The sequence below is a fragment of the Chanodichthys erythropterus genome, chromosome 18, assembly GCF_024489055.1.
Source record: "Chanodichthys erythropterus isolate Z2021 chromosome 18, ASM2448905v1, whole genome shotgun sequence".
NCBI lineage: Eukaryota > Metazoa > Chordata > Actinopteri > Cypriniformes > Xenocyprididae > Chanodichthys > Chanodichthys erythropterus.
Window position 1 is genome coordinate 29928609 of NC_090238.1, and position 22942 is coordinate 29951550.

The following is a 22942-nucleotide window of genomic DNA, read 5'->3' on the forward strand; positions in this document are numbered from 1 at the left end:
AATTCATATGAAATATTTTCTTAATTTTAAATAATGTGCTGTACAGTGTGCCTGAAGCTCGAATACTGTAACGCGCAAGAGCTTCACCTCAATATACCAACGAACAAACAAATAAACACTAATTGATACGAGTCTATCGACAGGCATAAGAGCAAAGGGCTAATCGTTCAGCATCATTAGGTGAAGATTTAGCTTAAAAGCTTTGAGCTGGCATTAAGCAAAGCTGCTGTTGACATGGATTGAGTGCTGTAATGCTGTATTGTCACTGCTCCAGGAGGCAGAGAGAGGGCGATTTGAGAGAGTGATGCGCTCAAGCTGGGATTTGTGGGCTGCCATAACACTGGAGGGCACTGGAGGCAGCGTGGACCAGAGGAACGGTTGTGGGAGCTCTAATAACACTGCGAACAATTCTGGATTTACTATCTAATAACTAATTAAATGTGTGGGTAGCATCGTGTAACCAGAAGCTAAAGTAAAGTTGTAAGAACTTTGCTGAAAAACCAGTCATGCACAATCTACATGCATTAAGACCTCTGATTCATAGTTCACACTTTTTTTGCAAGTATAAAAGGCCTTTTAGTAATTCTAAAAAAAGTTGTGGTACATGAGTCTTTATTGATTTTGATAAAGAAAACATAAGAATAACTTTTATATTGTTTGTAATAATTCAAGATGAACATTTACTGGACTGAAGCAACTTAGGTTACTTGATTATCCATACTTCATTTTGTAGAAAAATCATATTAAAATTAATGAATCAAACATGATACATCAGGCTTTTGAGGGACGTGATCATTGTATTGTATTATGTTTTGCCCCCCACATATAAAACTACAATTTTGTACATATATCCAAGCAATTAAATATAATCTTATTAAGATATATTATTGAGAGAGAGAGACAACTGAAATTTATATGCAGTTTATGTAGTCTGTTATACTGTTATAGAAATCTCATTTATTTTACAAGCCATAAGAATCTCATCTTACTTTTTGGCCGTATGAATATCAGCAACTACATCAAATTGCATATTTTTTCTTGTCTCGAGACACTGAGATATACTTCACAATAGGGAAAAAAAGATGACTGCAACATCCGTTTCATGCCAACTTTAAAACCTGATGTATCAAATACCTTGATAAAAGCATAAAACATTTGTAAACTTTTTAAATTTTCTTTTACATTTTGTCTAAAGGTTGAATAAACTGTTCCATTAAAAAGAAAACAGATTTTTCTGACTATTATGTCATATGTCAGGCTTTACATGTTTAAATAAGGAATTAAACTGTTGACACTAAAACATTGGAAACAGTGCTGTACTTAGAAAATGTTGCATTTCCTTTTCAAAAAAAAAAAAAAAAGGTGAAAAATCACATTATCATATTCACCAGAGACCCAGCAGCTAATTTTTTCCTTTGTATTTGACATACATTTTTAGTGAATTTCTCTGAGATCATATGCCACAGATTTTGGCCTAGTGCATCCTTATGTCCTAAAGGACTAAAATTGATTGTTGTTGGGTTTTGGCTGTAACAACTTCTATTTTATAAAAAAAAAAATAGCTGCTGAATGGGAAAAAAAGATCACTAGTTATATTATTTTGGAACTAGCATTAGTAATTTATATTTAAAAAGTTTAATGTAAATAAAACTGTGTGATTTTAGTATACAAGAAACAGGGAACATCAGGACTGCAATGCTTTTTACTTATTGGTTTTTTAAACATAATACACAAATTAGATTGTTGTGTGTATATTTATTGTTGGTTTAACAGCCTAAACCATCGAGCAAACGCTAATATATTTCTTAACATAACTATGGTTCATATATGTTTAATGCATTTTAACAAGAGTAATTTCTCATTTCTGTGGCAAAGATGTGAAAAACACTAGTTAAAGGATTAGTCCACTTTCAAATAAAATTTTCCTGATAATTTTCTCGCCCTCATGCCATCCAAGATGTCCATGTCCTTCTTTCTTCAGATGAAATTTTTTTTTTGATTAAAACATTCCAGGATTATTCTCCTTATAGTGGACTTCAATGGTTTCCAAACGGTTGAAGGTCAAAATTACAGTTTCAGTGCAACTTCAAAGGGCTTTAAACGATACCAAACGAGAAATAAGGGTCTTATCTTGCAAAACGATCGGTCATTTTCTAAAAAAATACAAATGTATATGCTTTATAAACACAAATGATCGCCTTGCAAGTGCTTCTGCTTTCCGTATTCCTCAAAAAGCTTACGCTGTATGTCCTATGCCTTCCCTATTCAACTTAGGGAACGAACACGTAAGCCCTTTGAAGCTGCACTGAAGCTGTAATTTTGACCTTCAACCATCTAGAGGCCATTGAAGTTCACTATATGGAGAATAATCCTGGAACATTTTTATCAAAAACCTTAATTTCTTTTCGACTGAAGAAAGAAAGACATGAACATCTTGGATGACATGGGGGTGAGTAAATTATCAGGAAATTTTCATTCAGAAGTGAACTAATCCTTTAACTACATTAAATGCCTAAATTCAAGCACAGCTAACTACACTAGGTGTACACATAAACATATTAGAGAGACCAGGGCTATTCTGTGACAATACATTAGGTAACATGCAACAATATCAAGCCATTGTTTTGGCCATTTTTTTCCAATTAATAATTAATTGTGCAACTGTATAACATTTAAACCACATGTCAAATTGACATAATAATAGCCTACTCTTGTCCTTTGAGAACATTACATACAGGTAGCCTAACTTTTGCCTTAAAGGGTTAGTTCACCCAAAAATGAAAATTCTGTAATTTATTACTCACGCCCGTAAGACCTTCGTTAATCTTCGGAACACAAATTAAGATATTTTAGTTGGAATCCGATGGCTTTGTGTGTCCTCCATAGCCAGCAATGACATTTCCTCTCTCAAGATCCATTAATGTACTAAAAACATATTTAAATCAGTTCATGTGATTACAGTGGTTCAATATTAATATTATAAAGCGACAAGAATATTTTTGGTGTGCCAAAAAAAGACTAAATAACGAATTATTTTGTGATGGCCGATTTCAAAACACACCTTCAGAAAGCTTCAGTGCATAATGAATCAGTGTGTCGAATACGCAGTTCGGAGCGCCAAAGTCACGTGATTTCAGCAGTTTGGCGGTTTGACACGCGATCCGAATCATGATTCGATATGCTGATTCATTATGCTCCGATGCTTCATGAAGCAGTGTTTTGAAATCTGCCATCACTAAATAAGTCGTTATTTTGTTTTGTTTTTTGGTGAACCAAAAATATTCTTCTCGCTTTATAATATAATATTGAACCACTGTACTCACATGAACTGATTTAAATATGTTTTTAGTACATTAATGGATCTTGAGAGAGGAAATGTCATTGCTCCCTATGAAGGCCTCACGGAGCCATCAGATTTCAACCAAAATATCTTAATTTGTGTTCCGAAGATTAACGAAGGTCTTACGGGTGTAAAACGGCACGAGGGTGAGTAATAAATGACAGAATTTTCATTTTTGGGTGAACTAACCCTTTAATGCCTTAGCACTGTGGTTTTATTCAACACTATAAAACCATATAACAAATTTAAGAAAAAAACTAAATGCCAAAAATATCATGTTGTTTGGGTGTCAGGGGATTAAGATACTAAGCCTAATTGCAAAATCGTTTAACATTTAATGGTAATGGAGAACTGTCATAGAAAGTTTTCTCATTTAAGTGCATTGTTCCAAAATGTGAAAAAAAAAAAAAAACTAGTTTGACTTTTAACACCTTTAGGATGATCCACAACTGGAGAAAGATCATCATTTCACATGAGGATTCGTCTGTGAACGTTTTCCTTCCCCAAAACAAACCTTACCTCTTCAGATATGCGTGTGAGAGTGAAATGGTAAAATTATGAGCTCTAATGAGCAGACTGAGGAAAGGGTGAGCAGAGGCTTTATCCAGCGTTCAGTGTTGACAGCACCGCTAATCCTCGCCACCTGCTCAAACACACAGGCCTCCATAAACAACAGCAGCGGTCCGCGTTCACACTCACCCTGAGTCAGCCGTTCCCGCGGGAGTCTGGCGCGTTCCCGTCTCTCAACGGTTATCGCTGCCCTCCGCTTCCCGCGCTCACTCGCTACGAGCAAACGCTAATCGCCATGCAAAACAAATAGTTCTCAAATGTTTGGAAAAGGCCGCGCTGTTTGCACCAGGGCCTAACAAAATAATTTTTACAAGCTATCCAGTTGTGATTAGGGCTGAGAGAATTGAATTTCCCTGGCAGTGATCATATTCATATTAGCCTAATTAATAGTGCTGTTTAACTTTGCGTGTTTACCATTGTAGAAACGGCACACTGTGGTGGAAACAGCAGCTCAGTTCAGCTCTGAAGCGTTTCTATCTCTCTCGGCCTTTCCTGGCCGTGACGACCGCACACATCTTAAACACTGCTGGGTGGTTAAGCTTTGCAGTTTTCTCCCATTTTGTCTTTTAAGTCGCGGGAATAATTTTCCTCCTTTGGGAAGATATTACCCTAAACCTTCATGGTTAAGAATACACGATGAGTCCTTGAGAAGTGTCTTTTTTCAAAGACCTATTGAGTCTGTTCTAAGAAGAATATATAAATATATAAAACTCGTGTACTTTATTGATTCTATAGCTATTTAGTGCACACTCTTAAAAATAAAAGTTTCAAAACAGGGTTTTAACAGTGATGTAAGAGAAGAACCAATTTTGGTTTTCCAAAGAACCTTTCAGTTTCTTAAAAGGAACCATTTCCTTCTTAAAGGGGTGGTTGATTATTATGATTTCACTTTTTAACTTTAGTTAGTGTGTAATGATGCTGTTAGAGCATAAACAACATCTGCAAAGTTACCATGCTCAAAGTTCAAAGCAAAGGGAGATATTTTCTATTAAAGAATTATCTGTTTAAGGACTACAATGGCTCGTAGGGACTACATTGAGCTTCTTCCCGGGTTAAGGACATCACTAACCCTAAAATTTGCCCCCGAGAACATGCAACAAAGGTGTGAAGCCATGCTATTGCCATAACACAAATGCAATAGTGTCATAAAAGCAAGATGACAATAAGTTATATCCATAATTAAACTAAACTATACCTGTTCTATCTTCATGCAGCATTCTCTGGCTTTGTAGGATCTTACAACAGTTCCCACACAAGCGATTTATAGATTACCATGACAGAATATGCTAATCAATGACTTAAAGATAGTTAACTCCACATCAGCTACATAAATTAGTCAACTAACCATTCAGTAACGTCTTGTTGCATTCTACATGTTGTCACTTATTCTTCTAGAGTCTCTCCATCATTGTCCGACTCCGGTTTGAAAATAGAAGGCTGAACAGTTTCTGACACTTTAAGAGAGTCTGCATCAGGGTTGCCAGGTTTTTACAACAAAACCCTTTTCATTTCAGGGGGTAAAATCAGCATTTTTGGCAGGGTTCCCCTGGTAAAATTCACAGGGGCTAAATATCATGTTTTTCGGGGACGCTTCAACCCGCGGACATGAAAAACAACCCGCGGCAACAGTTTAAGAGTAGCCCGAATTTGCAACACTGGTCTGCGTGAGGTAATAGTCACTGCTAACATAAGCTCTTGAAACTCCACCCTCTTCTTGAGAGCAGCAGCTCATTTGCATTTAAAGGGACAAAATTCTAATTTCACTCTATACTTTCATTACTCTAACATTACTATTTGTACCATGAATGTGTGAAAACTCTCTGACAGCATCTCTGTATAGAATGTGTTAGTCATATTTTTGTAAATCATGTTTTTATTTAAAATAGAGAAACAGAGGAAAAATATTTCAATAAAAAGACTATTTGATTACCACTTAAGAAGATTTTCCAGAAAAGATGTTTGGAAGAATTTGATTGAGGAGTTAAAAAAAAAAAAAAAAGAAGAGAGAAAAATCAAGAAGAAACACCAATAAAATGTCATAATAAACGGCTAGTTTTTCATTTGAGAAATTAGTGCATTGCACCTGTGGGACGCTGGAAAAATGGTAACATCTGCTAAAACCAAAGAAGTGAAATTATTTAAAATTCACCCTTATGCTCACTTGATGTTGATACTGTTATTTTTTTTCTCTAACATTTAACATTTTCAGTGTATTAATAGTTTGGATTATATTTTATCCAATATATAAACACATGATCAGGACAGAAATAGGGCTATGCGGCCATCCTCAATAAAACATCTCATTGTTTCACACTTTTTATTTTTGGAAATAACTGATTATAATGAGCAGCTTGTACAGATGAATCAGCTCATATGTATCATCATCATCATTCTGACAAATTCATGTTTGAAATCAGTACAGTATAACAGAATCATCTAATCCTTTCTAACAGTCTAACACCTAGGTCATGCCTAGAGGTCACAGATCTAGACCCCTGCCTCTTCAACAGAGGTTATGGGTTAGTTCAACTAGTCATATGACATTACTGCATTCAACACATCCCTGTCAGATGAAAGTCTCTTGGATTAATGGTTTGTGACTGGTGGTAACTCCTGCATTTCTGACCACGGAGCTTCAGAATATCCATACAGATGTCAGAATACAAAAAGCAAAGAAAGAATCAGAGCAAAAACCCAACACCATGTGACCTGAGCCCTTTGAAACTTCATACAACTCTCAAAGCTGTTTGCCTTATATTGTGCTGTGCACCAATCATTTATTTTATTAATTACGTGAATGCTATATGAGTATGCAAATATTACTTTGATTTTAGTGAGCAGCGGGTTGTTAGCACAGATGCAATAATTATCATTTACATCTCAGAAATATTGTATTTCATGTATGAAGTTATTATTTTAGAATTGAACACACTGGAAAAGGTCAACTTTGGAAGTTTGCATGTAAATCAGACAGAAATTAAATGGCAATCTAATGTCATTTTAATCCTAAAACTAAATGGGTTCATGCACTCATGTTTAAAACAATTGCATTTGTAAGAAATGAATTTAAGAAATGAAATGAACATTTGTATAACACCTGCATTGTTCAGCTCAAAACAGTAATTGTAATCTTCGTGAAGCCCTATGTGTGCACAAGAGCCTGAGTGAAATGAGCTGGACAAACTCATTGATCCAGAGCAGCGTGCTGAACCGCCCCTTTCGCCCCAGAAGAGCCACAGAGGATGGATTTGGCACAATCAAAATAAAAAGCAAATAAAAATGGAGTCTCTTAACCACCCAAGTCAATTTGAGTGGTCCACCTCAGTTCATCTCCATTAGAAGCCAAAAACACAGGGAAAATTTACTAAACATCCTTCTACTCTTATACTTCGGATTTTTAAAAATCATATTATAAACAAAATATGAGCAAATCTGAGATGAAACACTATGCTCGCATTAAAACGTGCACGTAGAACAAAATGGGTTAACTTAAAATGGAGCAACCTTGGAAGTGTTGGGCTTTGAAACAGTTGCTCTTTTGTTCTTTAAACACAAAGTTTAATTTCCACACTGAACCATTGACAAAGACAGTTCAAAAGCCACTTAAGACTGGCCACTTGTGTTTCTCGCAGCTCAGTATGGTAGGCTGTGCAGTAATTAGGCAGCCTTGCCAGTCATTAGCTGAAATGCCGGCCCAGTCGGGAGGAGCGATAGTCTACTCTTAGCTGAACGAAAGCGTGGAGGAGGTTCCTGTCAAGGTTGGTCAACTGCTCTCCAGAGCACACCTGCTTGAGGTTGTCCGGGGCAACAACCAGGAGGTTACACAGAGCATGAAGCGTGTCAAAGAGCTGGAGCACGAGAGGAACCTGTGGAGGGTTTTGATGCAGTTGTTGTTAGTCTACTGCTTTAGTGCATGCCTTTATATAAATAAATAAATAAAAACTGTTGAATTTATCTTAATAATATTAGAATGAAAATCAATCACAATGCTGTTCTGTATCATCACACACAATAACTTTCGTGCTGAGGTGTAGTCACAGTTTCTATCTTTGTTGACTATTTTCTATTGAAGCAAGAAGTTTAGTTTTAGTTGCGTCACTGTCATGAACTATTTTTTGCTATTCGCTGGTTGGTTGAGGGAAAGAAAGTATTAGATTTCCCTCATTATTAGGTATTTTGATTTTTTTAATTGACAGATTTTTTTTTTTTAAACAAAAAATACAAATTGAATATTGTTGACTAATTTGATTACACTTTTAGCTACCAGTTGTATGGATACTGATACTGATACTGGCTCATGACAAAAATACACTTCTGGTCAAAAGTTTTAGAAAGAAGTCTCTTATGCGCACCAAGGCTGCATTAAAATATAGTAAAAACTGTAATACTGTGAAATAGTATTGCAATTTGAAAGAACTGTTTTCTTTTTTAATATAGCATTTAGTATACATCTTTACTATTTTGTTAAAGAAAAATGGTTTAGGTTTTACCATATTTGATGAGCACTCTAAGTATATGCATTGATCAATTTGACTAAACCACTTGATTTATATGGATTAATTTTACAACTTTTCGAAGCGTCAAAATTTAAGCGGAATATACTTTCAAAGGAGGGACAGAAATCTCTAAGGGGTCATTGAAAAATATCTTCATTTTTGTTTTGAAGATGAACAAAAGTCTAATGGGTCCGCAATGACATGACATGAATTTTCATTTTTGGGTGAACTAACCCTTTAAGGCATTATGCAAATAAAATCTACATAATGCCATGAGGTGGCAAAAATAAGACCTTTGACCTCTCCTTACCCTGAAATCTTTGGCGGAGCGGCGGTATTCTGCTACATCACAGATGGCTAGCATGCCACCCATGGAGCTGTAGCTGTACTGCTGCAGGTGCTCATGGATCAGCCGGTGAAACCGCACACCCAGCTCGGTCAAAACAGTGTCCACATTCTTACCATCCATGGACCTCCGCACACGCTCCACCTGCTTGCTCACATAGGCACAAACCTTTGAGCATGCCTTGAAGAAAAAGCACAGGACAAATTACATATTAAACATAGTAGAATCAGGCAGAATATGCCTGCTACTACTACTAAAAATCTTTTCACTGCACTGACAGAACAATTATTAAACAGTACATGATTTTAAGATCTTACTGTAGTGTACTGTATCATGACATTGTTCTCGTCTTCTGGCTTGAAGTCAGTTTTCTTCTGTTCAGTGGCCAGGATGTGCTTCATCTGGCCTATCATGCAATTTAGTGTCCTAAAAACAAGGAAACATTAGAAAAGGGCACAGAAATTGCATTTAATGGCAATGATGAAGTCAAAGATTGGTTTTGATTTAGAAAAGAAAAAAAAAAAAAAAGAGTTTTGAACCAACCGATCAATCCCAGTGTCCAGCTTCACCTCCATCTGTTCGATCACCTCTTTCTTCTTGTGCAGGCATTCCGTCAACTTAGGAGAGGAGCTACAGGGGTTAGAGTTCAAACAAATGTCACAGGAAAGTCACCAGTCAGCGGTCGCAAAGACAAAGAGTCAGAAGCTAGTGAAACAAAGTCGGTCAAACTCACCTAATAAGAGGCATAAGATGATCGTTAAACTGCTTATCGAAGAGGTGAAAGATTGTGTTGGCCTGTTGAACCACATCCAAAAAGTAGAGGTTGGCATTTTTGGCATCTGCAGATGGGATGGCTGTGCAAGTCGAAAGATAAATCAGAGAGCACTGTCAAGTCACTTCACTTACACACAAATGTGTTTGATTAGACTCTGAAATAATGATGCCTTCAAGTCATATAGCAACGATTGCATTTACCACATGAACGCTAATATCTCAGTGGGAAACTCAGTATTTTCATTTAATTTTCTCACTTTAGAGTTTTCCAAACATTATGGCTTGCATTAGAACACTACAGATGAACTCTCATTGCTTCTCTTGACATGATTTGTGAACGCAAAGCACTACAGTTTCACTCACATATAATACCAAATATATCTGGCAGTTACGATTTACTACACAAAGCTCATGGAGTGGTTTTCTCCATGATGGCGGTGATTCTCACACTGTTGTTGCTAACACAACATGTCAATAGGCCTGTGTATTATCGTCCTCTGGTGGCATGGTTATGTTACGGTAGAAGCTAAGTTTAAGGACAAAACAGACTAAACAAAACTAAAAATTAAATAATTATTTTAGTTCTTCATAGTCATGAGCATTTATGCTAGTTTAACATTGTAGCTTTTCCAGTAGCTAACTACTTTTCCAGCAAGTACCGGTGTAGTGCGACTAAAAGCTACATTCCCTTTTGCGTTCTGACGAACCTGCAATGCACTGAAGCAGTGCAGCGTCATCATCTTAATATTAGATCATGAACTAAAATTGTGCATCTCCACCATCTATTGTTATGTCACACATCTTATAACTTTACAGTTCACTGAGAAGAGATCATCTGATGATTATGTAGGCTAAAAAGGAGATACAGGAGTGCAATGATATTTCATGTAGAAGACTTCAAGCACATACAGTACAGGTGAATAACATCCTTTTTAAATTGATTCATTATCCTGCTTTATTGCACTCTATATCAAAAGTCTTTATCTAATTTAATTACAATGATGACCCACCATAGTTTCTGTCCTGCTACAGTTTTGTAATTAACCTAAAAGATGATTAAATGTTATATTTTATGCCATTGCTTAGGCAAAGCATCTGTCAATCGAATAGAAAACAAAATTTCAGAGCGAAGTGCACTGCATACGCGCAAGCAGCTCATGTTTTGTGCCTCAGATCAGCTCCGTTCACAGATCCATCACTACATGTGCTGTGAGTTTAATGTGCCTTTTTGACTCCCGTATATTTAAGATGCATACATTTTGTTCTAATGTTACATTTGTAGCAATTTTGCACTTTGACAGTCAGTTTGAGATATATATTTAAGTATTGTGTGTATCTTTGGATAGTTCACAAAATAAAACAATACTCTTTGAGATCATAATTGTATTGCATTATGTTGTTTTAAACCCCAAATCTTTTACTTAAAACAATCTTAATTAACAAATATTCAGTTATTTGTAATATACAAAAAAAAAAAAAAATCTAAGTAGCTTCAATGTAGCAAGATACTATTTGATAGTAACTTGTAGTGTAGCTAACTAATTTTCAGAATGGTAGCTTGACTGTATCTTAACTATTTTAACTTATGAGTATCTTGTAGCTTGTCAAACTACAGTTTTAGAGTAGCTTCCCCTACACTGATATCAACTGTTCCATGTCTTAGATGGTGTTTGCCATACCTGACAGCCCAATCTCAAGAGCGTAGTCTATATGGTCCACACACAGGTACTCCACCAAAAGCAGAAAGATGGAGAAGGCATTCTTTGGTAGATCTGCTGGGTCCGACAACTGCAACAAAGACAGAAAATGGATCTATAATGCTAATGTTTATGGCCCACAACTTCCAACACTGAAAAAAGACTTGACATTTACCTTGTTGCATCTCTCAAAGGCATGCCGGGTTTCCTGTAGCAGGTTGACTACAACCTCTTGTGAGAGGAAAGTCTCTCCATGTGTGTCAATACTAGGTCCCAGAGGCAGGTTAGTGCGTTGTCTGATCCTCTCTTTTAGCTCCTGGATACTGTCAAAATGAGAAGAAATGGAAGGAAAAGTAAGAGGTATATTTTTCAATAGTTTTGCAAAAAGAATGGAAAGAAAAAACAAACCAACAGTTCCTCACCTTCCAGTGCCTACAGGGCGTTTTTGGTGGTTCTTAGAGTCGTAATAGCGCTGAAGAATCATGCCACTGCGGTTTTGAAGATATTGTCGCTCCATGTCTATGTAGCTCTCCAGGTAAGAGGAGAAGATATTCTTTATCAGCTTAGATAGAAATGTGTGCTTGTCTGAGCCCAAGTTAAAGTCTGTGAGTTTAGCAGCCAATGCCGTTGTCCTAAAAAAAAATGGGTTATATAACAGTTCAAAACTGGTGTTCAGCAAAGCACATGAATTTGACAAACATGTGAGACTTCAAAACATTTTAGAAAAAAAAAAAGAAAAGCAGGTTTGATGAGAGCAAAGTGAACAATTATAATAATTAAATAATAATAATGATTGATACCGTGTATAGAGGTCATAGAGGTTCTTGAGGTATTGCTCCACATCAGAGTTGCGGGTTTCATCTAGTTTTTCTTTGACATGAGCCTGAAATCATAAAAGGGAAAATTTTAGTGAATCTGGTTATTTAAAAATTATATAGACCAATAGAAAGTCTATTTCTGGGTATGCAATATATTTACATAAACTAATCTGACAGGTGAATAGAGGCAATTTGTATAACAAAAGAACCGGTAGCTTTGACAACACAAATACTTGATACTGACAATGTACTGACAATGTAACAATACAATTCTTTCTGCAGTATCGCTAATAATGACTCGATGCAGTTGATAGGCAGAGCTTTGAGCATTGTAGCCAATCATAGACATGTCTGTTGAGCACATAAATGCAATGGCCAATCAGAGGCATGCATGTGCTTTCATTATAACTAACAAAGTGTAAAGATGATGTAAATAAGAGATTCATTGTGCAGCATAGATAGTTTTTATGCTAATAATGTGAGTTTTGGTAAGAGTGCAGAGCTCAGTCACTGAGCTCACGCTGAACTGAAGTGATTGACAGTTTCAGTGATTTTGCTCACTTTCTGTATATAAGTGATGGGATGGGACAAAAAAAATCTGATATGACAAAATAGATCTGTGTGTTACAAAAGTTTTTGCATTGGTATCAAAAATAGTACAGAAAATTGTAGAATTTTACTGGTACAGATATTTTATATTGTAACAACATTCCACAGTACAATAGTAAGATGCAACTAGAGTTTTTACATGTTCTGAAGAAAGTGTAGTACTTGCCCATGCAAAACTCACAGCTATAATGCTTAGGTATTTGAAAAAGTATTGCTAAGTGGTTGCTACAGTATTCTGGGTGTAGTAGTCTGCAGTAGTGCTATATTACAGTCCCTTGGTATGGATCATTTTCATCCTTTAAGTCTACAGATTTTTGAAATCACATCCAGGCAAAATTTGATTTGTTCATATCCCTTACACAAAGCAGCAATAGCCTTAGAAAGCAGGACTAATAATTCGTAAATGAGTAGACATGCGTTATGTACCTGTATCTTGTTTTCAAAGATGCTCTGAATGAGTTTGGCCATGACAGTCTCTGGACTGCAGAAGACCTCTCCAACCTGCTTATTAACCCGCTGACACAGAATAGCAATGTCTTCAAATACATCATTCCGCATATATGCTCCCTACAAACATAAAAAAACTATGGTGATATAACAAAACAAACATTGAGCCTAATATCAAGTTTACTATTGATGGATATAAAAAGAACAGAAACAGTGAACATCCTCAAATAATACAAACCTCTTGGCATTGCTTGATGTAGACATCCACACAGTGGGCATAACCCTACAACAAATAAGATAAGAAATAATAATTTCACATTATACATGTAACAAATGTCCAAAAAAATGATCATTGTATCTCCCAACAAACCTTAAAATGTAGCAGGACTGCTGCCACCTCACGCATGCGTCCAATTTCTCCCCTTCGCTGAGCCGCTGTGAACTCTTGGATCAACTGACGCTCAAGGTCATGATATTTACCTTTCAAACAAACACAGGGCTTATGTTAACACTGCATATTTAGCAGATGGGTAAATAACATTGTCTTGTTTAGTTAACAGCTGCTTACTTGCTATCTTGGCCTTGACATCAGAAAATCTGAACAGGGACATAACGAGGAAAACAAGCATGGGAAAGAGAGAAGAACAGGGGGAATTTAAAACAAATCTAACCAAAACACTACACATGATCAATGAGAGAATATCACAGAGCAAACTTTTGGTTAGATCTAAGACACAGTCAAAACAAACTTTTTGAATGAACTTTTGTTATGTCTTGGCCAATGCATTTATACATTTGTTTGCTTTGAAGTGCGTTCAGTTGCATTTTCAAATATGACCAAAGCAAATGGGGTGATTGTTTGGAATCCTGTTTGGGGTTTTTTTTTTTGCATATTTTTGCAGCTCTATTGATGAAGCTAGTTGCGCATAACATACATTTTTCAGCATTAAGCCCAAACTATTCATCATTTTTTACACATAGGCTCACGCACAGTGCTTGTGACATAAAAAGCAAAATATTTATCTCATGGTGCATACTGTGTATGCTCAGAGTACACACTCTCATTAACTTTTTTTTTTTGCACAATTATTTTGTTATTTTATAGGTGACAACACTGGCTCAGGCTGTTGTTTTTACTGTCAAACAATACCAGAACAGTAAACACCCATGTGACAAGCGCTTATTACTTGTGGAGAGAAACAGTGCAGACACTCGACAAGGATGGAACTTTATAGTATGTGTGTATCGACCAACTGTGTTTGCATACACTATTAAATGGAGTTAACTTTGAAAGGCAATGCGTTCAGCTGTTAAAAAAAGTAAGTATACTTTGGCCGTTAACATATAATCAGTGCTGTTTATATGATCTCTTGTACAGCACACCATTATTAATATGCCATACCCCAAACTTCCAATATGGCCAAGACTCCATCTCGCTTACCTATCAAACGGCAGCTCCTGAGCAATCAGGTGCAACTTCTGTATAATGTCTGCAGCTTCTTTTATCTGTTTTGGGATGAGAAGAGACTGTGGTGAGAGACAGAAAATGGTCACTACAGGACAGACACCTCGAAACACAAACAGAGGCCAGAGGCAGCACCCTTAAATCTGGGGATCAGCTTACGGTAAATCTGTCCCTCTCAAATGTGTCCCTCGCTCTTCTCGTTCACCACGAGGATGATAAGAGTTAGCTCAGCCCTGCACACCTGAACCTCATCAGCATCAGACCTTACCCGCCGTCCTTCAGCCGCTGCCCAGCCAACACCTTACGTTCACTCATGACTATTAAGAATGGACTATGGCTAATCCTTCAATAAATCACCTCCCATAATCTGTCCCCATAGGCAGGTAGGAGGTCTAGGCAAAAACAGGACCCTGACAAGAACCCCCCCACCTCTCCCTTCAAGCCCGATGGATGAGGAGAAGAAAAAGGCGATCCGAAAGGCCCTGCCGTCCACATATCCTCTGTTCCTACTCTCCTCTTCCTGCCTGCCTCAGCTAACATCATTATTGTGCTCCCGTGAGGTGGATCCATCCCTTTTCCGCTCTCCTCGCTGAGGTTTTCTAAGTATCTGTCCCCCAGCTAAGATTAGCTAAATCCCATGTAAGTGATGTAGCCGTCTCCCAGCAGTAGGGGGTTTTACCGGCGCTTGTCTCCTCGCTGCCTGGGCCTGGCCCTCCCTTTCACAGGGATTAACCCAGCCTTCGTTCCTTCCATTTCCCTTCCCTTCACCCCCCCTTAGCTATTCACCGGCAGCCCCTCTCACTTCCCCTCTTTTCTCTTCTGGAGGCGTGTACGTCTTGAGAAATATTGAAAAGTCTGGCGGGTATATTCCCACATGGCTCTCTAGAAGTATGTTGGTGGCCTTATGCTAATAGCATCAGAAGACGTAAGACTTGCCACCCAGGGTTGGTCACATCATTACCGAGTGACTTGAGAGATTAACTTATAAAGTGTCATTTCCAATTAAGTTGGCGTACATCAACATCTAAGCAGGCCACATATACTATCCTCAGGCATCCATTATGGCAGTATGCATCACTGTTGTGTATGAAGAAAATTTTAGCGGCTTTGGTTGCAACAGTTGCTTCGGTTACAACTTCAACAGACCACAGTCTAGAAAGTCCTGTTGTGGTGCAAAGTATTTAGTAATGAATAAGTTAACGAATAAGATGTAACTTAGTACCAGTACATGTCACAAATAACTTTTGCATCAGCCAAAATGGCATGATCTCTTGTACTACAATTGATGATGACAAAGAAAGGGAAAGCACGTGACATGGTGAGATGGGCACAGAGCGTTGTACAAATGTGTCAAACATAAACCAGGCTTTGGATGATTTATGGAACCACATTCTGCCATACATACATTTTACAACACTATTAACTTCCATTCTCAAAAGATGACACATTCATGTACAACAACGTTTTATGAATGATGCCCCACATCAGTAGGGTTGGGTATTGAGAACCAGTTCCAAATTTCCAAGAACCAGGAATTTGATAAGACGTGCATTCAGATTCCGCTTTATGATTACTGTGTGCACATTTTAATGTTATTTTAAACTTTAAGTGCAAGAAGATAAGAACTTGTACGCTGTTTTGCGCACACATCTGAAACGCGGCCACTGTTTTGGTGCCTGTTCCGGCCTCTATCTGTTCTCAAACAGTTTCACAAATTTCAACTGCAGAAAAGGTAGTATCAGGCTGGAATTGACCTATTTTGAATGGAACAATATTCACAAAATGATGTCAATATATCCCCGTAAACATAGCTGAATTGGTCTTAAGTGAACATAAACAGATGTGTAACAGTATTTTGGATCCGTCTCTTTGGTCTTAAAGTGACCGCAGCCTAATAAAAGTGCTGTCTGTCATTAATGTTAATCAAAGAACAAAAGAAAATCATTCACTGATCTTGATTAAAGGTGCCTTAGAATTTAACTTTATATTAGATTTATAAAGAATGAAGTTGTGTTAATGAATTATACAGAGTGCAAGTGTTTAAAAATGAAAATAGCGACGGCTCTTGTCTCCGTGAATACTGTAAGAAACGATGGTTACTTTAACCACATTTAACAGTACATTAGCAACATGCTAACGAAACATTTAGAAAGGCAATTTACAAACATCACTAAAAATATCATGTTATCATGAATCATGTCAGTTATTATTGCTCCATCTGCCATTTCACTATTGTTCTTGCTTGCTTACCTAGTCTGATGATTCAGCTGTGCACAGATCCAGACGTTAATACTGGCTGCCCTTGTGTAATGCTTTGAACATGGGCTGGCATATGCAAATATTGGCGGCGTACATATTAATGATCCCGACTGTTACGTAACAGTCTGTGTTATGTTGAGATTCGCCTGTTCTTCGGAGGTCTTTTAAACAAATGAGATTTACACAAGAAGGAGGAAACAATGGAGTTTGAGACTCACTGCATGTCATTTCCATGTACTGAATGCTTGTTATTCAACTATGCCAAGGTAAATTCAATTTTTGATTCTATTAAATATCTTTTGTGCCTTTAATGAGGATTAATCTATATTTTATTTATGAAAAGAAAACTATCCAGTGTTATTTTACATTTGATTTCAATTTCTGTACCTGAAAGGTGTTCAGTTGAATTTATTAATGCTATTGCTAGTTTATTTGTTTGTTCTTAATTTTATTACCGACTGTTTACTTGTCTTTAATCATTTAATGTTTGAAATTTATATTAGTCTAGTTGTTTTTGCTGTGGTATTTTTGTTAAAACCATAGGCAAAATTTCCTCTTGTAGGCTGCTGATTTTTGTTCATGTTACTCGGCTGCAACAGAATGTTTTTCAAAAAGACAGAATAAATAGGTTTTGTATTTTTAATTTTACCTCATTAGAATTGAAACTAGGAATCAATAGGAATCAGAATCGATAAGCAGAATTGTAATCTATAAAATTTAAATGATACCCAACCCTACAGGTCAACTGAATTCACTCATATCTTGTCCATGATTCTGAATGATGTAGCTACATTTGAAATGGAACTGACCTGAAACTGACCTTTTTTTTTTTTTTTACACATAAAAATATCAATATTTCAGCCCTCTGTATCATCTGTGATTTGAATGTGGTCCTCTTGAATTCTGAAGTTGAGTATTACTAAGCAGTCTATCTAAAGCCGACCTTTTCAGGATTGTTGAAGACATCACTGCGCAGCTCTCCATCTAGGAACTCGTTGAAGTATGTCATGAGTCTCTGAGCCTCCACTGCCCTCTGTCTTGGTGTATTGACACCCTCCAGCTGATCTCCCAGATGACACACCTTGGTGGCTACATAACTGATATGCTCATCCAACTCCTGAAAGTGCTGGAAAGCTACCTTTGAAACAAGCATAACAAGAAAGTAAAGGTTATACAACATAATTGATGGCAAAGTAGTACAAGGTTACCCAAAAAGATCAAAGGCCCTTGCCTTTTGACATGTTAAAATAAATGCAAAAATGTAAGGGCCACTGACTTGATTGCTCCTCTGCAGGTCTTGGACCTTGTGGGCAAACTCCTTGGCTTCACGGTGGCATTGCTGCTCCAACTTCTCCACCTTCCTTTGGATCCTTTCATCCAGCTGTTTTAGTTCCTCAATGTGGTTCACAAACTCTTCCAGCAACCTGGAACCAAAGACATGAGATTAAAGAGCTGCAGGCGGCAAAACACATTTTCTGACTTGTTGACAAGCATTTTAAATATTTTAAACATAGAAAAAGGGAATATAAAACTACATGTTTGTAGTATTTAATGCAAAATAGAAGCATTTTGACAAATTTAGACAGGTTATGTGGATACTAGTTGCTAGCCAAAAGAAGGAGAATCGCTGAGAAAGTAGATTTTATCCAGAACTCTGGAGTACATGAAAAGTACATTAGAGTGGAGGCTTCGATGAGCGTTCCAAAGAACACTCTTTGTGTCCACAGAACACTGAAAAAGGATCCATTTCACAGTCTGATTTGCGAGATGCAAGCTTACGTCCCAAATTAGGTTAGCTTGGCTATAGCATGTAATCTGTGAGGAAATGTTATATAAAACATGACCAATCATATGAAAACGCCTGAAGCTCTGTTCCCAGATCGCGAAACCAGCTCAACGGCAGGGATCAGTATATGCTGGGCTGAGATTCATTTATCGTTCATAAATACTTCTCCAAATAGACTCTGAAAAAATCTGAGAGACTGATCTCAAACTGTGAAGCGAAAAAAGCATCCAGGGAGAGCATCTTATTTGTCAAGATCACATAAGCACTTACCTCGGCAGCAAATCAGCTAATGGCCTGTTACCATAAATTGTGGTTCTTCATAAAAAGAGTCTCTCTGTGCTATGCGTGTGCGCAAATATTTAGGAAACCTCACACATACAACCAAAAGCTTCGTCAGCTGCATTTCAAAGAACTTGTAGGACAGCAAAGTCAAAAGCTCCAACTCAGCAAGTTTGGATTCTCTGGGTGGTAGCAAAACATTCTGAAGTGATGAGTATATAATCTCATATCACCGTAATTCCCTAAACGCTGCTGGCAGCTTAAGTTCTTTTTCCTCTCCATCTTTTCCCCTCAAATTTGTTCTCTTCCATCATTTGTAAGTCAATGGTTTGCCCAGCTCACAACAGCCTCTTCATGGTCGGTTATTTGAGAGCTTGGTGTAAAATTTGGGGCGATGTTTCTGCTCTGGTAGTCAAAAGCACTTTTGCTGTGTCTGTGTGTGTTAAAGTAAACTACTTGTCTTTTTTATGCTTTTGTCTAAGTGAATTGAATGTTGTGATTGTGGACGCTATATAATTATTAAAAAAGAAACTGAAGTTTGATTTCTTTCACTTTTGGTCAATTAAGTCACACTAAAAATGAATTCCACTGTATTAGAAAGCAATATATCTGTGACATCTGTGGTAAAACAAGTGGCAAAGAATGGTGCTAGACCTTTTCTCTTGGGAGAAAAAAAAAAAAACACTTTACTAATGCTCTAAGGTGATTTTTATTGTATGGTTGAAGTCAGTTCCCCTAAACTTCACACAGATGTCTTAGCAGTGTAACCACAGGTGTTGTTCATCACATTAAAGGGTTAGTTCATCCAGAAATTTAAATTCTGTCATCATTTACTCCAAACCCCTAAGACTTTCGTTCATCTTCGAAACACAAATGAAGATATTTTAGATGAAATCTAAGAGATTTCTGTCCCTCCATTGACAGCTATGCAACTACCAGTGTCGCTTCAAAAAGTTCATAAAGAGATTGTAAAAACTAATCTATAGGAATCGAACGGTTTAGTCCAAATCTTCTGAAAAGACTGGATTGGTTTATTTGATAAGCCAATTGAATATAGTCTTTTATTCCTATCTAAACATTGATCAGCAAACATAAACAGAAGCTCAACTGTACTTGCTTGACACTCGAGAACAAACTTCATTGATTCTTCCGGAAGCTTAAACAATGCTGCGTAATACAGGAATGAACCCCATTGGTTCTCGTACGTCAAGCAACTTCCGTTGAGCTTCCGTTTACTATATCTGATGTCCTATGATGACATATGATGACATATGATAATGTTTATGTGTGAATACAAGCCTAAATTCAATCTCTTCATCATATAAAGTGATAATTTCTCTTTAGACAATTTGGACTAAACCGCTCAATTCACATGGATTTGTTTTACAAACATTTTGAAGCATCAAAGAGGGAGTTGTGCAGCTGTGCATCAGTGGAGGAACAGAAATCTCTCAGATTTTATTAAAATATCTTTATTTGTGTTTCAAAGATGAACAAAAGTCTAACGAATTTGGAATGACATGAGGATGAGTAAATGATGACAAATTTGTCATTTTTGGGTGAACTAACACATTAACTATGAACATATTCTACCTGTTGTCCAATGTTTGACCACCAGAAAGTGTCCAAACACTTCTTGCAATAATTGTAAAAAATATATCTATAGTTTTGAAACTTATTGTAACTTTTTTGGGGTAAAATGTTTTGCTTGAAAAATGTTTTACATTTCTTTAAAATAAATTTAACGTAGTATAATATTTTGTTATATAATGCAACAATATTCAAACAAACTTGAAGTGTGGCTTAAGCATCCAAATGCTTTTTGGGACACTGTGTGTACAACTAGGCCCTAATTTAGGAAAAATATAAAACTGACAAAAAATTTTCAAGAACTGCACAGTTAAAAAATTAATAAAATCTAAACTGTAAGCTCAGTCAAAAATGTATCCACATTACACATTCTTTATGATTATCCATATTTCTTATCCAAAACTATAGGAAAAGAAAATTAAAACTGTTCCCATGCCATTCACCTCTCTCTTTCAGTCTATAAAAAATAAAAATATTAAAATCAAAAGTATTGTATATTTAAGCTTCTAGAAAATGGCCAATTTTTGGCTATATTACAGCTCTGCACATTATGGTGTTCTCTTAACCAATTTCATGATGTTCATCCTAAAATTCTTTTTACACAGCAGCACTGAACGAGTTTCCATCTACACTGACTGTCTTTGTTTTCCTTTTCTATCCCAGACAACTCAAGCATTTCAAGAAGAAATGTATACATAAGCAAACATATGCTTGTCTACAAAATGTTTAAGCATCAGTCTTTAGATCAAAAGGTTTTTAAAAACATGCCGAAACGTTTGACCGATGGTGCATCAATATTTTGTGACTCACTTTTTGGGGTCAAATGCCTCTGCACCTCCTTTGGAACCTCCTCCAGGTGTTCTCCATGCCAGTCTCTCAATATACTCATCAGCATCAAATGGCTCCTAGTAAAATTATGAATATAATAAAGACGAATAAGCAAAAAATGTAATAATGTCAACACTTTTTCCCTGTTGAAGAAGGCACAGCAGCGGCTGTATTTCCTAAGGACATTGAGGAAGAACAAACTGTCCCAGCAGCTGCTTGTGTCCTTCTACCATTGCTCTGTTGAAAGTGTACTAACTTATGGCATCTTGGTGTGGTATGCTGGTTGTACTATGGCAGAGAGAAAAGCTCTGCAGAGAGTTATCAACTCGGCCCAGAGAATCACAGGCTTACAGCTCCCTTCACTTAAGGATGTTTACAGAACCAGATGCCTACGGCGTGCCAGAAATATAATAAAAGATCCATTTCACCCTGGCAATAATCTCTTCACTCTGCTGCCATCTGGAAGACGTTATCAATCTCTTTTTGATTTTTGAATAGTTTCTACCCACGTGCCATCAAGGAACTGAATTCTAGTTAAAACTGGAGGGCTGTTTTTATTAAGTTATGGGTTTGTGCAATAATGTTTTAATTAATATATATTTTTATTGATTATATTTTTATTCAACTTTGTACTTCTTGTCTATATTTTGTTTGTATACATGTTGATGTGCCACCGAGGAGAATCACAAAATTTCGTTGCATAACTTTGCAATGACAAATAAATTATTTTATTCTATTCTATTATTCTATTCTAATGACATTTGAAAATAAATAAGCTTTAATAAATAAGGATGATAATCTGGATTATGTATACAAAGATGGTTTAGAGCAAGGGTTTTCCAACTGAGCCGCTGGGGAGGGGGCGGGGTTGTCCATGGAAAAGTTAAAAAATAATAATAAAAATAATTAAAATAAAAGTGTAAAAATAAATAATACAAAATAAGATTAAACTAAATAAATAAAAATGAATTAAAATCAATACTTAAAATATAAAAATAGATTAAAATAAATAAATACATTTAAATAAACAATACTGTAGCGAGTAAATAGATTAATGCAATATTTTTTCACAGTATAAATTAGGTCCTTATATATAAAAAAAATAAACAGTAGCCGCTTTAGATTTTAGGATGGGGGTCCTTGACACAAGGATGATCATATTTTGTGATCCATAGATTGAAAACCCCCTGGTCTAGAGGATCTGAGGAGCTTTTATTTATCATTTTTGTCCTCTGAGGACACGAACAGCTGGGTTGGGTATTTTTGTGACAGCTTCTCGCCAGTGCTGCTCTAATGCCGGCATGCAGCATGTCATTATTATCTCAAAACTATGTAAAGACATCAGGCGAATGACGCACTTAAATGAGCTATGGAAACAGTTTATCTGCAAGCTGTAATGCAGACCTTGACAGCTTCCGTGCCATATTTAAAAAACAGACCTACCTCGAACAACTGAGCTGTAGTAGCCATATTTTACTGCGCCAGAAAGCAAAGGTAAGTCCGCAAATACTCCTTAAAGAGCGTCTTTCGAGACTATAATTTGCTTCTTGTTTATATCTATTCTGAAAACAGTTGCTTCCTGCATCCAGCTGCCATGACCGGGCCGGAAATAGAAATAGGGGGTGAGGATACGGCTTG

General features: G+C 36.7%; 1 protein-coding gene across 1 annotated transcript; it reads right to left on the minus strand.

The window, feature by feature from the left end:
- Nucleotides 1–5859: 5859 nt before the first annotated feature.
- On the minus strand, nt 5860–22910 carry exoc5 (exocyst complex component 5). Its single transcript, XM_067367400.1, has 18 exons — nt 22748–22910; nt 21287–21381; nt 18098–18245; nt 17765–17959; nt 14539–14603; nt 13666–13694; nt 13468–13577; nt 13336–13380; nt 13077–13217; nt 12024–12106; nt 11646–11855; nt 11399–11546; nt 11206–11314; nt 9486–9606; nt 9296–9382; nt 9070–9178; nt 8717–8932; nt 5860–7776 (listed from the first exon to the last, which is right to left on the minus strand). Exons 1-18 carry the CDS (start codon nt 22772–22774, stop codon nt 7588–7590), a joined length of 2127 nt encoding a protein of 708 aa, XP_067223501.1. The 5' UTR covers nt 22775–22910; the 3' UTR covers nt 5860–7587.
- Between the last annotated feature and the right edge of the window lie 32 nt (nt 22911–22942).